Source organism: Salminus brasiliensis, chromosome 12 (assembly GCF_030463535.1).
Source record: "Salminus brasiliensis chromosome 12, fSalBra1.hap2, whole genome shotgun sequence".
Lineage (NCBI taxonomy): Eukaryota > Metazoa > Chordata > Actinopteri > Characiformes > Bryconidae > Salminus > Salminus brasiliensis.
Genome location: NC_132889.1, coordinates 4,150,782 through 4,166,544, shown reverse-complemented (window position 1 = coordinate 4,166,544; position 15,763 = coordinate 4,150,782). Strand labels below are relative to the sequence as shown.

General features: G+C 40.5%; 2 protein-coding genes across 3 annotated transcripts in view; one reads left to right on the top strand and one right to left on the bottom strand.

Annotated features, from left to right (window-relative positions):
* Positions 1-1,234: 1,234 nt before the first annotated feature.
* On the top strand, positions 1,235-13,909 carry atf7ip2 (activating transcription factor 7 interacting protein 2). 2 transcript variants are annotated; one of them, XM_072693361.1, is made up of 12 exons: positions 1,235-1,338; positions 4,478-4,557; positions 4,987-5,118; positions 5,458-5,532; positions 6,331-6,377; positions 8,654-8,700; positions 8,822-8,880; positions 9,016-9,058; positions 9,187-9,248; positions 9,355-9,379; positions 9,912-9,976; positions 10,416-13,909. In XM_072693361.1, exons 2-12 carry the CDS (start codon positions 4,480-4,482, stop codon positions 10,815-10,817), a joined length of 1,035 nt encoding a protein of 344 aa, XP_072549462.1. In that variant the 5' UTR covers positions 1,235-1,338; positions 4,478-4,479; the 3' UTR covers positions 10,818-13,909. The 2 variants fall into 2 exon arrangements, with proteins under 2 accessions (XP_072549462.1, XP_072549461.1); XM_072693360.1 differs by having other exon boundaries at positions 6,328-6,377.
* The window catches only part of emp2 (epithelial membrane protein 2), a 27,811-nt gene continuing 23,319 nt past the window's right edge, over positions 11,272-15,763 (bottom strand). The window contains exons 4-5 of the mRNA XM_072693362.1: positions 15,394-15,534; positions 11,272-13,701 (exon numbers count right to left, since the gene is read on the bottom strand). Coding sequence (XP_072549463.1) covers positions 13,532-13,701; positions 15,394-15,534 — 311 coding nt within the window. The 3' untranslated portion in view covers positions 11,272-13,531. The remainder of the gene's footprint in view (positions 13,702-15,393; positions 15,535-15,763) is intronic.

The window sequence follows — 15,763 nt, the reverse complement described above, 5'->3', positions numbered from 1 at the left end:
GGTCAAAAGGTCCCGACACACTGACCAATAGAAACGATCTACTTCTATAAAGTTGCTTTTCTGGACACACGGCTTTCTTTTTTCGTTCTGATAGCTCAAATAGTAGAAGCAGAAAACTTACTCAGGCCAAATTGTAGGTATGAGTAGGTATGAGTGTGTGATTCAATGAGGGTGTAGGCTGCTGTGGGGCAGTGGTGGCTCAGCGGTTAGAGCGCCGGGTTATCGATAACAGGGTTGTGGGTTCGATTCCCGGGCTTCGATTCCCACTGTTGGGCCCTTGAGCAAGGCCTTTTAAGCCTTTACCCTCTCTGCTGCCCACCGCTCTGGGTGTGTGTGAGTGTTCACTACCACAGATGGGTTAAATGCAGAGGTGGACTGGAGCCCTGTCATGGGGGAATTCTTGCCATGTGCCCAGTGTTTGGCTAGGCTGGGACTAGTAGGTAGTTTTTTTTTTTTATGTATCTATTTATATGAATATTATTATTTATGAATTTCCTTATTACTGTACTGTGTGTATGCAGTTTATATCTTTCTTGATGCTGGGACTAGTAGGTAGTTGTTTTTTTTTATGTATCTATTTATATGAATATTATTATTTATTAATTTCCTTATTACTGTACTGTGTGTATGCAGTTTATATCTTTCTTGATGCTGGGACTAGTAGGTAGTTGTTTTTTTTTATGTATCTATTTATATGAATATTATTATTTATTAATTTCCTTATTACTGTACTGTGTGTATGCAGTTTATATCTTTCTTGATGCTGGGACTAGTAGGTAGTTGTTATATATATATATATATATATATTATATATATATATATATATATATATATATATATATATATTTATATGAATATTATTATTTATTAATTTCCTTATTACTGTACTGTGTGTATGCAGTTTATATCTTTCTTGATGCTGGGACTAGTAGGTAGTTGTTATATATATATATATGAATATTATTATTTATTAATTTCCTTATTAAACTTTCTTAATCTTACTCACTTTTTTAGGGAGGGTAAGCGGGAGGGTGTAAGAGTCCTATATTGATTTAAATTAAATTATTTGACAGACTTTCTCTTTTTCTTCAGTTGTGTGTTTAATTAAAAAAGGTTTGATGGTTTAATTAAAGAATATGAAGGCTTTTAATGGGGGTGTCCTCATTTTATTTACTTGACTGTGGCCAGCAGGAGAGCGACCCTGGAGCTGGTGACACTGAGCCCCGCCTTCTTAATCCCAGCCAGGCTGCTCGGAGGGAGTCGTGTAGGGAACTTCCAGCCATAAAGGCACTGCTGAGACCGAGGCACTGCGGCTTTTCTGCGTTATAAAAGCTTCAGGTGAGTAAAAATTCAGTGGCTAAATTCCCCATCAGCAGGGACTCAGCAGCTCATCTCGGTCTGCTGGCTTTGTTTTGTGGGCTAACTCCACTTCAGTGCTGGGCTAACTCCCACTGATTCCTTTGTACTGCAATTTCGGTGTTTAAAGCCTGTCTATAACGAACAGCTCCTGATTATTCACTGGGCACCTTTTGCTAAGACTGCTTTTTGTGCCCCAGCCTGACACATGGCTTTAGCGTGGTGTAGCTGGAGCTGCTAGATAGCTACACGCGCACAGCGTGGGGTTAGTTCATGTATCTAGCTACAGTGGCTATTTATTTGAAGGTTGGGCATGCTTATTATAATATATTTTTATAATATAACATACATAAACAAGTAGTTAATAACCTGGTGGGTTACTTAGCTAGCATTTGTGGAGGGGTTCTGCAGTCTTGGCCTTGGGTTTGCAGAGAACCTGCGCCAGCATTCCGGCTTGGCTAGCTGGAAGCGGTCCAGAAAGTAGAAATCCGCCCCGGGTTTTAGCCCCAGCTGTGTGGCCTGGCTCCGTGCATGCAGTCCGAAGGAAAACCTGGGGCGGAATGTGACTTTCTGGACCTGGAGTTTCACCGTGCCCGTTCTCTAAGCTTCCCGTAACTTTGCATGGCGTGCTTTGTGGTCCATTAGACGGTTCAGCAGCAGCAGCAGCAGCAGCAGCAGCTGATCAGCCCGTAAAGGATCAGGAGCCGGCGTCAGCCCGCGGCCCCCGCTGAGTGAGAACCAGCTGGCTAGTTAGCTTAGCTTAGCTTAGCTCGTAGCTACTTCATTCAATCAGCTTAAACTGATATTTTTAACTTTCCAAACTTTAGGTTTATTACGAAGCCTCTAAAGTGCAACAATAATAATAATTAGAGACATAAACTGTTTCTTCAGTTAAAAGCGAACAACATTTAGGGAACGATTTATTAAATTAAGGCTAGAATTAATTAGTTAATTAATTTGAGGGAACGAGTTAATTAATTTGAGGGAACGAGTTAATTAATTTGAGGGAACGAGTTATTAAACTGAGGAAACTGGGGAGGTTGAGGGGATTATTTAGTATAATAATTGAACAAATTGTTAAATCGGGGTTATGATTGAGCTAATTAACTGAGGAAATTAATTAACTGAGGAAATTAATTAACTGAGGGAACGAGTTACTGTTTTGAGGAAATGTTTTGTAAAATTGAGTTAATTTCATTTAAGTAAAGTATTGATTGAATAGAGAGGATTATTTAGTTAATTTCGAGAATTATTTAGTCAATTGAACAAATTGTTAAATTAGGGTCATGATTGAGCTAAAACTGAGGAAATAAATTAATAAGCTGAGGGAACAAATTATTGTTTTGAGAGAATGTGTTAAATTGAGTTTGTTATTAATTTGAGGGAATCTTGTATTAAATTTTATTAAACAAATTGTTAAATTAAGGGATTGATTTAGTAGATTGATTGACCAAATTGTCAAATTTAGGGAATACATTATTAAACTAAATTGATTGATTTGAGGAAATCGTTTTTAAACAGAGGGAACGGATTAAGATTAAAATTTATTCATTTAGTAAATGAATTGAACAAATTGTAAACCGAGGAAATTGTTTGTTAAGCTGAGGAAATGATTTATCCATTTGAAGGATTGTTTTAGTTAAGTAATTGAACAAATTGTTAAACTGTGGGAATAAATTATTAAACCGAGGGTAGGGGTTGTTAAGATGAGGAAATTATTAATTAAATTGAAGGAGTGGTGTGTGTGTGTTTATGTATGTGTGTATATAATTTTTTATATATTCATTTTTTCATATAAAATTTGTTTCTGCCTTGATATTTTAGGGGCACAGTAATGGATGGGCGATATGGTTAAAATACATATATTTTTGAGATACACATGATTGCTGGCAAGATGCATCAATAGCATCATATCTTAAATTCTACTGTTCATCCAATGAAACCAGACTAATTACACTGTGCGTTATGAAACCATGTGAACCAGATAACTGAAGCCTATACTAGCTCTATAAATGAACATTTCCCCCAGATGTTCCCATGGAAGCAAGAATCAAATGCAAACCTCAGGTTCTTTAAAAAAAAATACTTGGCTTCTCATCACCTTCTTGACCCTCTTCCGCTTATAAAATGCTAGCAGTCACGGCGGTAGTGTCCAAGCCTGGTCCTGGTGCTCTGCCACCATGCAGAGCTGAGCTCTGACCCAATGGATCACACCTGGTCCAGGTAATAAAGGCTTACAGGTGCTTCAGAATATTTTATGAGTGTGCTGGAGCTGTTAAAACTATATATATATATATATATATATATATATATATATATATATATATATATAGATATATAGATAGATAGATAGATAGATACTTGGAGTGTATTGACTCTCATCCCCCAATTTGAAGCAGTGCCAGATACTGGTTTCTCGGTTTGGTCTTCTCATGGTATTTTTATAAAGTATAAACTTTTATTCAGATTATTATTATTATTATTATTATTAATATATCTAATCAGAGTAGAGCTGGGAGGGAGTGCTGGAGTAATCATTCTGGTCTTGATTGGTGCTGGATGTATGGTTCTCAAACAATGCCTTTGCATTAGATATAATCTAATAAGACGCCTGTTCTTCACAGTACATTGTTCAATTTCCACCATGAACACTCGTCTCGTCCTTTTGCGTTGTGAATTTTCAATGTTTTCAGTGATGCGTTGTCGCATCCCTCCAGCCGATCGACTGCAACAAACAGTATTGGGGATAAAAATGCTTCAATACTTCAAACTGAAATATTAATCATTAATTATTTCACAGTTCTCTCATTGATCTGCCACATTAAATAAGTATGGTTTATCTCCGTGACCATGAGCATGAGAATGTCCCTGCAGTATGGCTCTCCTCTATTAGGTTATAGATCCTTGCAGTATTTCCAGGTATGTTTAATTGGTTTAGCCTCTGATGTTTGCATGTTTTATGAGTCTTTTATAAGTCTTGAAGTGGTTAGTGGTCATGAAACCTGGCTTTTTTTGAATGTATGTTTCCCCAACTTCAGCTGACGGCCCACTGTGTCCCAAAATATTGAATAAAAGAAAGGAAGCAAAGCTCCAACAATTCATATTTTGTCTGACCTTGCAGGCATGAAAAGGAGGAGACCCAACGATGAACCGTTGGAATCTGGCGCACCCCCTGCAGCTCTGACGCTCTCCAAAGCTGAGGTAAAGTTGGTCATGAATGACTGAAGTTTGACTGTAGTCTGGCTTCTGAAAGATGTGGAAAGAGAGGATTAGGTTTAGCACTGCTTCTACTACAGAGGGCTTCCAGAGAGGGTAGCGTCTAGCTGGATCTGCTGCACTATGAGCTTGAACAATTGCTCCCTTTGCCTTTTATATGTACATCTGAGATCTGACCTTGGCCTAGATTTCCCAATACCCTTATAAATCCAGCCAGAAACTGCACAGGCTGAGATTGTCCATTGACACAGATCCTGGACATCTGGTATGAAGCCTTCTTAGAAGTTACGCCAGAGAGGAAGCGTCTGTCTGCAAAATATCATCCGACCTCTGGGTGTTTAGTCGATGGATGCACTTGTGCCACGTTCCATATAATGTAATTTCGTGTGTGTGCATGTCTGCCTGTGATCACAGGTTCGAAGGATGGTCTCCCAGGAGGTGCATGCCGCTGTCGAGAAGAGTGACAAGATGATGATGGCTCTGATGGAGAGAATTCAGGAGATCGATAGTGAGCCTAAATATGATGCAAGGATCAGGAAACTTGGGGTATGTGAAAGACGAAGAATGAATGAATGAATGAACTAGTGCCCTGGCAAATGACCGATTTACGTCCACGCGTACGTTGCTCAGTAGCTGCTGTTGCGACGGTGGACAAGCTTCACAGAAGGCTGACCCACATCCCTTTTTAATTTGAGGAGGAGTTGTAATTTGTGAGTTTTTTGTTATCTGATTTGCCAGATTTACAGTTTAGTTTTGGCAAGCTCGTCCGACCTCCCTGAATGCGGACAGGTCTTTTCTTCACGGTCTGTCATTACTGGTCTGTGTTGCTTCATGGCGTTCTCACCTCTGACTGCGCGCTGTCCTTTTGCACGTTGCTTTTTCCAGGCACACGTCAAGAAGGTCAAGCGAAGAGGAGACTCTGCTTTTGCTTTTATACGGAAAGAGTTGCGGCAGAACAAGGTACGGTCCCCTAGGATGCCACCAGTGGTGAGGATGCAAAAGTTTGCTGTAATGTCCAAAAGTTTGCAGACACCCTTTCTAATGGATGCGTTCAGCTACTTTACGTTGCTGGCACAGAAATGCCAGACCCCACACAGCTGGTCTCGTTTCTGTAGAGAAGTACTGCCAATAGAATAGGTACGCTCGGGAGCAGATGAGCAGGAACCTTTTGGCACCATGTGTAATGCCAGGCGTGAGCTAGAGGGGTATAAAGCAACCCAGTATTGAGCTGTGGGGCAGTGGAGTACTGTGTTCTCTGGAGGGAAGGTTCTCCACTCAGTATTTGGAGGATGAGATTGGGGTGGTGCAATGCGCCAAAATCTAGTAGAAAGCCTTTCTTGGACAGTAGAGATGGTTACCCCAACAAAAGCAGGATTGTAGAAGGACAATTCGCACTGTTCTCATTTGTCTTGACGAATCTACCAGAGGCAGAGGGTATTGGCCCAGTATTGCTTATTTTACTCCTGTATATTTTACTCCATGACCCATTGAATTATTAATTTCTGGTAAAATCTAGTAAAAAATCCTGTATCTTTTTATATAGAAGAAAACTAATTGCATTGCCTTTTTTTTCTGCCTAGTATTGCGCCAACCTAGTCCCAATACTTTTGTCCACAAGGCTGTAGATATCAAGCTAACCTTTAGCTTAGACCACATAAGATGTTTTCATGCATAGTTTATTCTCAGGCTTATTCTGGGATCTCTGTCAAGAGTTAAAATCTTGATTTGACTAATTTTGGTTTGTCTGTGTTACAGCAGCAGTCCCCACAGATCCTCATGTCTGTAGCGGAGATGGGAAACCTCAGGTAGAGTATACAAACAGGAAGGTTAACAGCCAAGCAAGGGTGTCTAATGGATTGAGGATTGAGGGTGCAGTGACCTGAAGGTGGTGAATTAACCGCCACCAAGACCAGAGGATCGCTAGTTCCAATCGTGGTCATGCTGCTAAACCTAACCTTAAAAGGCTAGGGTTAAGGTTAGAGTGAGATGTAGGTGCAGGGTTGCATTCAAGAGTCAGTCTTTTACATTTACTTAAAGTTTGGTTGTATTTAATACATATTCGGTTAATATTTATCAATCGGTTGATGATAAATATCTCCTCCAGTCACTTTAACCTATATTACACCACACATTTGAGATTTCATGGTTCTCTGAATCCTTCCTATGTTGCATTATTGTGGGACCAGAGATTTACACCCCTACACCCCTACGGACAGGTAACAAGTGCAGCATGCAGTTCATCTTTAAATAAATAAACATAGATATTTAATAATGCTGTCTAATACTTTCTAATAACAGTTACTCTAATCTCTGGAACACAATTGCTTCCCTTTTTATGATGGCACCGATATAGCCATCCCGTGAGCCGAGCCAAGCCCTCCGCTGGCACCTTCAGTTTGCTGGCTTGCTGCATTATCTGTGAGCTGTGTTGATTCAGCAGTGCCTCTGGCCTGCAGGCCTGGCTTCTGCAGCTCTTAAACCAGGCTCTGAGGTCAGAGCAAGACGCAAGACTTGTTCGTTCAGTCCGATGCGTTGCTTGTTTTCTGCCTGGTTCAGTCAGTTTACTTCAATGAAAAGGTGTTGATTGGCTTTTTTTTGTTTGTTTGTTTTTTTCCAGGCGCTGCACGCCTGCTACAAGAAGCCGATTATAGCACAATCTGTTAATTATAACCACCTGTTTAACAGCAGCGTCCGCTTTTGGAAACGAGCGAGTGCTTGATTTAGCATTGAAGCGACTCCAGGAACAGGCGTGAGGTGTAATGCTGAGATGGTAGGATTTGCGATGTTCTGAGATACATAGACTTCATAAATAAATAATCAGTCTAATCAGACAGTCGTGTGCCAGCAGTGCTGTAAAGATGTGGACCGGCAGCTGCAGGTTAAGTTTACATCAACCATCAGAATGGAGAGAAACCGTGATCTCTGCTTCTGAGCACAGCATGATTGTTGGTGTCAGAAGGGCTGGATTGAGTATTCCTGGAACTGCTGATCTCCTGGGATCTTCAGTTCTGCAGACAGATACGTCTAGTGAATGGTGAGACAGGTTGGAGCTGACCAAAGCTCACAGATACAACTATGGTGAGCAGAAAAGCATCTCGGACAGGTCCGGTCCTGAGAAGGATGGGCCAGAACAGGAGAAGTCCATATTGAGTATCACTTCTTTCAGCCTAGAACTGAAAGCTGAGGCTACAGTGGCTCAGCACAGGCTCACCAACACTGGACAGTTGGAGACTGGACAAGCCTGGTAGCCTGGTCTGATGAATCTGGAAGGTAGGGTTAGAACTTAGCACCAACAGCATGCCCGTAAAGCTGTCCGGCCTTGTGTTAACGGTCCGGGCTGGTGTAGGTGGTGGTGTAATGGCGTGGGAAATGCTTTCCTGGCAAATCGGTCATTTGATTGTGTGTTGCAGACCATTTGCACCCTTTCATGACCACAATTTACATGTCCCCATCTTCTAACGGCTACTTCCAGCACAATGAGGAAGCATAAGTGCTCTCAGACTGGCTTCGTGAGCATGACCGTTCAGAGTCTTCTGTTCTTCAGTGGTTCTTCCCAGTGATCAGATCTACTGAATCCTGTAGAACACCTTTGGGATGTGGTAGCTCAGGAGATTCTCTGCATGAAGGTGCTCCTGAAACATCTGCAGAACGTGTCAACTTGGACCAGAATCTGAAAGAGTTGTTTTCAATGTCTTGTTTAACCAGAGCCGTAAAGGACTGAAGCAGTTTGGAGAGTAAAGGAAGGCCCTAGACAGTATTGGTGTAGTGTTCTTAATGAAATGCTTAGTAAACTTGAATGTATGCCAGGAAGAAGCAAATGCAAGTGGGTTTTCAATGGAGACTGTAGAGCAGAAGAGGCAGAAGAGTGCCACCTGGAGGCCATGTGGTAGATTTCTCTTTTTATGAAATCCCTCAGTGCCTGAGAAGACACTCATTGTTGTCGGATGTTCGGTGTACCTTTTAATATATACAGTGTGAAAGATGGTTGAGTTATGCTTCATGCAAACATGCATGAAATTCTGTTATGGTACATTTTTTTTTTTCTGAACAAGTTTACATTTTTGGCTGCTTTTTCACACAGTTCTGCCAACGGAGGATGTTCTGGTGGCAGCACGTCGGCATCAGCAGGTGTGTTGATAACTCCGGTGGCCTGCATTACAGCTGCCAGCTGGCATGTTACAGCTGTCAGTGCGAACTTTGCGTTGACCCTGTCGTGGCGTGTGATTTATTCCTCTCTCTTTTGCGATAGAGATTGACTGCGAGGGAGAAGCCGTGAGAAAACCTAAAGAAGGCTTCTGGCAGAGACTGGTATCTGTCTATCCACATGTCTCTTTATTGTTTTCCCTGTCTTTTTATATAAGAAATGAGATGCGCTCAGCTTTTTGTTTTCTGACAGTTTGTGTCCTTGACTCTTTTTTTTTTTTCTTATTATTATTATTACAGCGGTCCAAGAAAGAGATTGTTGATCTGACGGATGAGGGTGAAGGTAAAGGAGAGGAACCACCCCTAGCTCCACCACCTCCATTATTGCTGATTGACATTTTTTTCTCTTAATTTATTTGCAAGTCTGTTGCAGTTGCTGTAACATGACTGTGTCTGTGCTTTCTGGTGCAGTTTGCAGACAAAATGGTGAAAGGCATAGTGATTCCCCCCTCATGGTTCAACTACCAATGCTGGTATTGTTTTCTTCTCTATATTTTTAAATTTATATTATTATTAATAATAATAATAATAATAAAAATCATGTTTGTTTTTTGGTTGGTCTTTCCCACGTCCTTGCAGAAACAAGAGGATCTAACTCCAACTGGTACTACACTCATACTTACTTTTTTTCCCATAGAATTGTTACTAAATTAAACTTAAATTAAACTAAATTAACTTATATTATTGGCATTATTAGTGTTACATGGCTTTTTAGTGTCTTATGATTCTAGTTATTTATAAATTAAAGCTAAAATTAAGACTTTTTTTTTTTTTTTCATTTTTAGGAATGATTTTAAATGTAGTATTTGAGTCTTTGTTTAGAAATGACTTAATTTAGTATTATTTTTGTTTAAATTCTTGTGATTTTTTTAAATTACTTAATGTAGTATTTGTCTTAAGTTGTCTAGTCATTTATAACCATTTAAGTAGGAGTTATTTAATGTATTCAACATTTTAGGGTTTGTTGTTGACTGTGTTTAATTGCATAATAATTACCCCGGCAGAAATTGTTAATCTCTATTCGGTGCTGTTAAAAAAAGCACTAGTCGTTTCACCGGGGGGGGGGGGGGGGTTGATTTTTATTAATTAATTGAATGTGCATAATGCCAGCTTAACCCTTTCTCTTGTACTCTTAGAGCAGTCAAAGAGTTCATGTCCGGTTCCACACGAGAACAAGAAGTCTTCAGTGGAAGAAGCTCGGGTAAGCGCTTCGCTCCGGTGGTACTTCCTGTGCCCCATTGGTTTGAATTAATGAAGTAAACGGTTAGCTGAGTGATACGTGATTTATAGATAGTTTTTTTATATTTTCACGCCCATATTCACATAATTTACAGCTATGTGTAAGACAGTTTTTACTGTAGAAGCTCCAAATGTAGGTAAACATTAATCCAGTGAGAATAAACAGGAAGTTCTCGTTCTGGAGCCAGCACAGCATATATATAATATATTAAAAAATATATATATATATATATATATATAAGTGCAGAAAAGTCTCCAACGCAGAGCTTCAGACCTCCAAAACGTAGCTCCTGGAGCTATAATGTATGGGTGTCCCAATACTTTTGTCCATATAGAGAGGTGGGGTGTCTACACAAGCAAGTGTCCAGAGGTATTTAAACATTGTCTTGTGTATTCAACAGGCTGCCCTGCAGTCCAGACTTCCTGCTTTCCCAGACACTCCGTTTCCCCATCAGCTTCCCGTCGTGGCCGCCACCAAAAACTTGCCCCAGAAGCCTGTGGTGAAAGTGGCGCGCATTGACAACCCGCAAGGCATAGCCCTGCTGTGGAACGTGGAAGAGGAGGACCCCCATGCTCCAGACATGGAGTCCTATTACATTTACGTAATCCAGGAGTACCAAGATGGCACTTTTTCCAAGTGGAAAACCATGGGTGTGATCAAAGCGATGACTCTGCCCATGGCCTGCAGGGTCTCAGATCGATCGGGAGGCAAAACTCTGCACTTCATCATCATAGGGAAGGATATCTATGGCCGCTACGGACCGTACAGCGACGTACAGACTGTTTCCTGCAGCAAAACATGATTTCCTCATCCGCTCTCTCAAATCCTGGACACAAGCCTCCAATCCTGGAAACACTCCTCGCTGTGTCACGCACCGCCTTGACCGCCTGTGGCTTTCTGCGCCAAGCATGGCAGCGCTGTTCACAATAAAGGCACGTCGGGGGAAGTTTCATGAGTGTTCCGAAGTTTGAAGTCAGCTCAAATGTTCAAGGACAGGTTTCAAAGCTGAGACTACTGTTAAGAGTATTTTCAGGAAATGGTTTTATACAGCAATCTCAGGTAAAACATGTTTAACGATACAATAAAATCTAGTAATCCTTTACTTTCTCAGATTTGGACCCCTGTAGTCCAGTTTGTACAGTTTGTGGCAAAATGTAAATGCCTACAGTTCCACCCTTGTGCTGATGGAAGCTTGCACATGGACCAAACAGGTCAACTTTAGATTAGATCCAGAGTTAAGGATGGGTCTAGAACAGTAACAGAGTTGAAGTTTAATGTAAAATACATTTAATTGACATTAAGAAAACAACACATTTCAGCCCTTCAGTTGGGGGTCAGTCACTGGAAACACAAGCTACGGAACAGACCTTTTAGATAGCAGACAAGCGAAAACAACAAATATCCAAACAAAAAGCTGCCCTTGTGGTTTCATTCCAATTTGAAAGCCTTCAGTAAGATCCAACATCATTATAATTTGCAAAAGGGATGGGGAGGGGGGGATAGAAGCAGGAAGAAAACTCAAGCTGGTAGAAATAATACTTTATCACAAAACAAATATTAAGTGATGCGTTTAGTCAGAATAAATACAGCTCAATTGAACTTTTCAAAGATATCCTAAACCGATTGTCGATGCTACCTTAAATACAAAGAGCTAACTCTGACAAAACTTTGTAAAAATTGAGATTTGGTCTCTTTCTTCTAACCATTTTCAGAACTAAAATCCCATAGTAAGCTAATTCAGAGCTTTTATTTCAATGCCTAATGGCTTACAGTTGCTGTTCCTTCCAATATCAATGGTTAGCTAAATCTAGGTAAGATGCAACATGCAGTATATCTAAGGAACTGGCTAAAGTACTTATCCAGACTTTCACAATAAGGCACAATAAACACATCCTGCCACGTTGATTTGTTCAGCTTCAAGTATGATGTGGTGCTTAGCAACTTGGCAACACAGTTGAATCTGATTGATTGATTCGTTTTCTGCCTTTGTTTTCCATTAAAATCTACACACACACACACACAAACACACACACAAGGCTGACTTGTAAGTAACTGGGCCCAACTGCAGTAAGCAATGTGCACGGTCAAGTATCGCCAAGCCAATTTCACCCCATATATGTATGTATGTATATAATCTCCCCGAACAAGAAACTTGTCGTCTCGTGTGTTCAAGGTAATAATAACTACAGGCTCAGGCTGCAACAAGGATGATCAAGCTCTAAAGGCCTGCAGGGTGTGCGATAGGACTCATACTTTGAGAATAGTACAGTACAGTGCAGTGAATGTCTTGTTGGATGTGTGGAAAAATGGGTCACAAAACTGATGTTGACTGCAATTGAGTGTGGCCAAAGAAAGCATACGGTCATCTTGGTCTACCAGCAGTGGCAGAAATCCCAGCCTACAGGAAATTCTCATCAGTATTGTGGCCGAACTGACGGCCAAGCACCACTGCGGACCATCAACATATGGAGCAGAGTGGCACGCAAGAGGCCTTTGCTTTCTGCTTAAGATTGATGAGAATGAGGAGAATTTCCTGTAGACTGGGATTTCTGCCACTGCTGGGAGACTTGTTTATCTGTACGCTTTTATACACCTGCAGATTCAGCTGCTTCCTTCACACTATGGTCTTTGGTCACGCCCAAATGCAATCACTCCCTTTAGCCAATCATTAATATATGCTTGGCAACCCATTTCCACACATCCAACAAGACCTTCACTGCACTGTACTCTTCTCAAAGTATTCTTAGAGTATGAGTCCTGTCACACACTCATACTATGAGAAGAGTACAGTGCAGTGAAGGTCTTGTTGGATGTGCTGTCACACACCCCACAGGTATTTAGAGCCTGAAGCAGGAGCCTGCAGTTACTACCACCTTAAACACGCAAGATGATGCGAAGCTCATCTATATATTTTCCTTTATGAAGAAGTCGAGCCTATATAGTGGTTTCATGTGAATGGTTTAGTAACACTTTTTTTTGTTTGTTTTGTTTTATGAACTGAGGCTACATTGAACTTTCATAAGCCTTTCATGAAGTAAATGTGACTTTTGAAAGGTTTCAGTTGTTATTAGGGTTACTTTTGTACGCCAACATAAACGTTTATGTAGGTTTGTGATGAAAGGCTTATGTAGACGTTATGTAGCCTTATGAACGCTGCCCTTCTCTACACGTGTTACGATGTTTTCTATCATGCCCCGCCCCTTTTTTTCAAGTTTGTAAAATTCTATCAAATTCCCAACAAACACAACAGTTTTCAATGCTTTACACAAAAAGGTAAAAAGTCTATGTATTACACCGATTTAAAGAAAAGTAAAACTACGTTAGTTTCCAGTATGCTACGGTTAATGTTCCACTTTTTTATTTTATGTATTTATTTCAATTTAATTTTTCCACAATATTACATCGACATTTTTTTAAACTACACATTTAACAAAAAAAAAATATTTACAAAATAAATTCTCTTGGCTAAGGCTGTAGCTGGTGGCAGCTGGTGAGGTGGGCTGTTGTGAACGTCCTCTACTTGCGCTTCCTCAGCACTAGATACATCATGCCGCTGATGAGGGTCATGGGGAACGCCACCCAGGCTACAACAAAAGAGTAGCCATATTCACCCGTCTGCACATCCTTGGGCTGGAAGCTCGTCCGCTCAGCTGTGTAGATGGATGCGCCGATCATCACGCACAGGGCTGCACAGATAGAGAGAGTCCGATACAGGTTAGATCTGTACGATGCAGACGAACCCACTTTGAAAATATATCTCTATGATGGAAAAATGGCGATTCAACCGAAGCAGCTTTAAAATGTGAATTTATGATCTATTCTATAAAGTATACGCTGTGGGTGGATTTTTTTTGTTTGTTTTTTTTTCCTTTGGCTGAAATAAATGTTTTCAAATGTAAAATTATGGTTTTGTTTTTTGTACGTGTGTGTGTGTGTGTGTGTGTGTGTGTATATATATATATATATATGTCTAAAATCACATTAATAAATATATACATTAGTTTAAAAATGTATGTATACATATTTGAGTTAATATATATGTATAAGACATTTTGTAACTTCTTTTATATAAATTAATAAATGAAGCATGGTATATATATGTGTATAAATATCAAATACATCATTTGTAACTTTTATATATATTATACATGTATTTCTTAAAAATACACAATTATAAAATATAAATACATATAAAATTACATGATATATATATATACATGTAATGTTATGTAAGTATATATTAAATCATATACATAATTTAACAATGTATTTATTAATGTATGTGTATATATATATATATATATATATATATATATATATATATATATATATTAATAAATACATATATATAATAATTACAAATTATGTATGATATATATAATATGACGGCTCGTAGAAGACTGCACTATAAAAGTGAAGCACCGTGTGGGTAGATGTAGATACAGTAAGCTTTAAGGAAAACTATCTAGAGTTTTGAAAGTCAGCTGTCTAAGGCCAATAAGAATCACTCCCCCTGAGCCAAAGTCAGGTAAGGTCTTTGGTTTCTACAACAGAGACAAGTGAGACGAACACACAGCCTCTCCTGGAGCGATTAAGATTAAAATTTAAGGTGGTCAGATGGTCAATATTACAACAACCCAAGCGACACTCTGAGAGCTAAGATCTAACATCTGCCCTGGGAGTCTACCCTGGACCTGAGCAGGCAAGCCACTACTTCTCAAGTCTCTTATAAATCAGCATGTCCCCATCTACCCCCAACTGCATCCCCTAATCACTGCACCTCCCACCTGCTCGTCATACCTATCCCACCCACACTAACACTCAGCAGAGGCCACACAGGGTCACTACATTAGTTGGTCAGTTTGATCTCAAGCACCTACGGCTTCGTGAGTAGTTTGTCAGGAAAGCGTCACGAGTGCTCCACCCAATACAGTTGGGATGAATTGGGGATGAGGTAGGGTGGTGATCATCCAACATCCTGACCTCACTTATGCTCGCCGCTGACCTCCCACTCACCAACCCACCCAAATACTATCTGCTCTGTGGTGGTCAGTCAGTGGTCCTGACCAGTGAAGGGTCAACAGGGTGAAAAGGGGGCCAGCATAGCCTGGAACTATAGAACTACACAGTGCTCCTATATGGTCAGTGGTGCTGTTATGATGGGCAGGAGGTGGTTTTAATGAAGTGGCTGATTGGTGTGTGTGTGTGTATGTATATATACGTTCAGTGTTGATTCTAAGGCTGAACGTTTGGCCGGCTGTTTTGGCCTTAACACCAAATCATGGCCACGTTTCCTGTAGAAAAGCTGCCTGAGAGCTTGTACCTCCAAGCAAGACCTGACTGAACTCCTAAGATAAAAAGTTTCCATTAAAACTTACCAGAGATCAGCTGAATGATGGCCGTGAAGACAAACCGCTCTCCTTGCTTCAAGCGGAAGAGCTGAAGGATGAAGACGAAGAAGCCCACGCAGCACAGGATGGTGGACAGTATCAAGGTGGCCTGCACAGTCTGAAGGTAACCTGGCGGTAAAACACAAATCGGCACCATCATTAGTAGACGTGTCAAACCTGCATGGCGGGCATACGTCATATTAAAATATGCATGTTCACTCCTGGCCAGTTTATCACGAACACCTCGCCTTGTAGCTCCACCTTGCTGATGGACAGTTAGAGACTGAGGCCGGTTAATCTCTGACTGCAGACCAATTTTAGATAGATCACATGTGATGCCGTGGACTCTGGGAGGGTG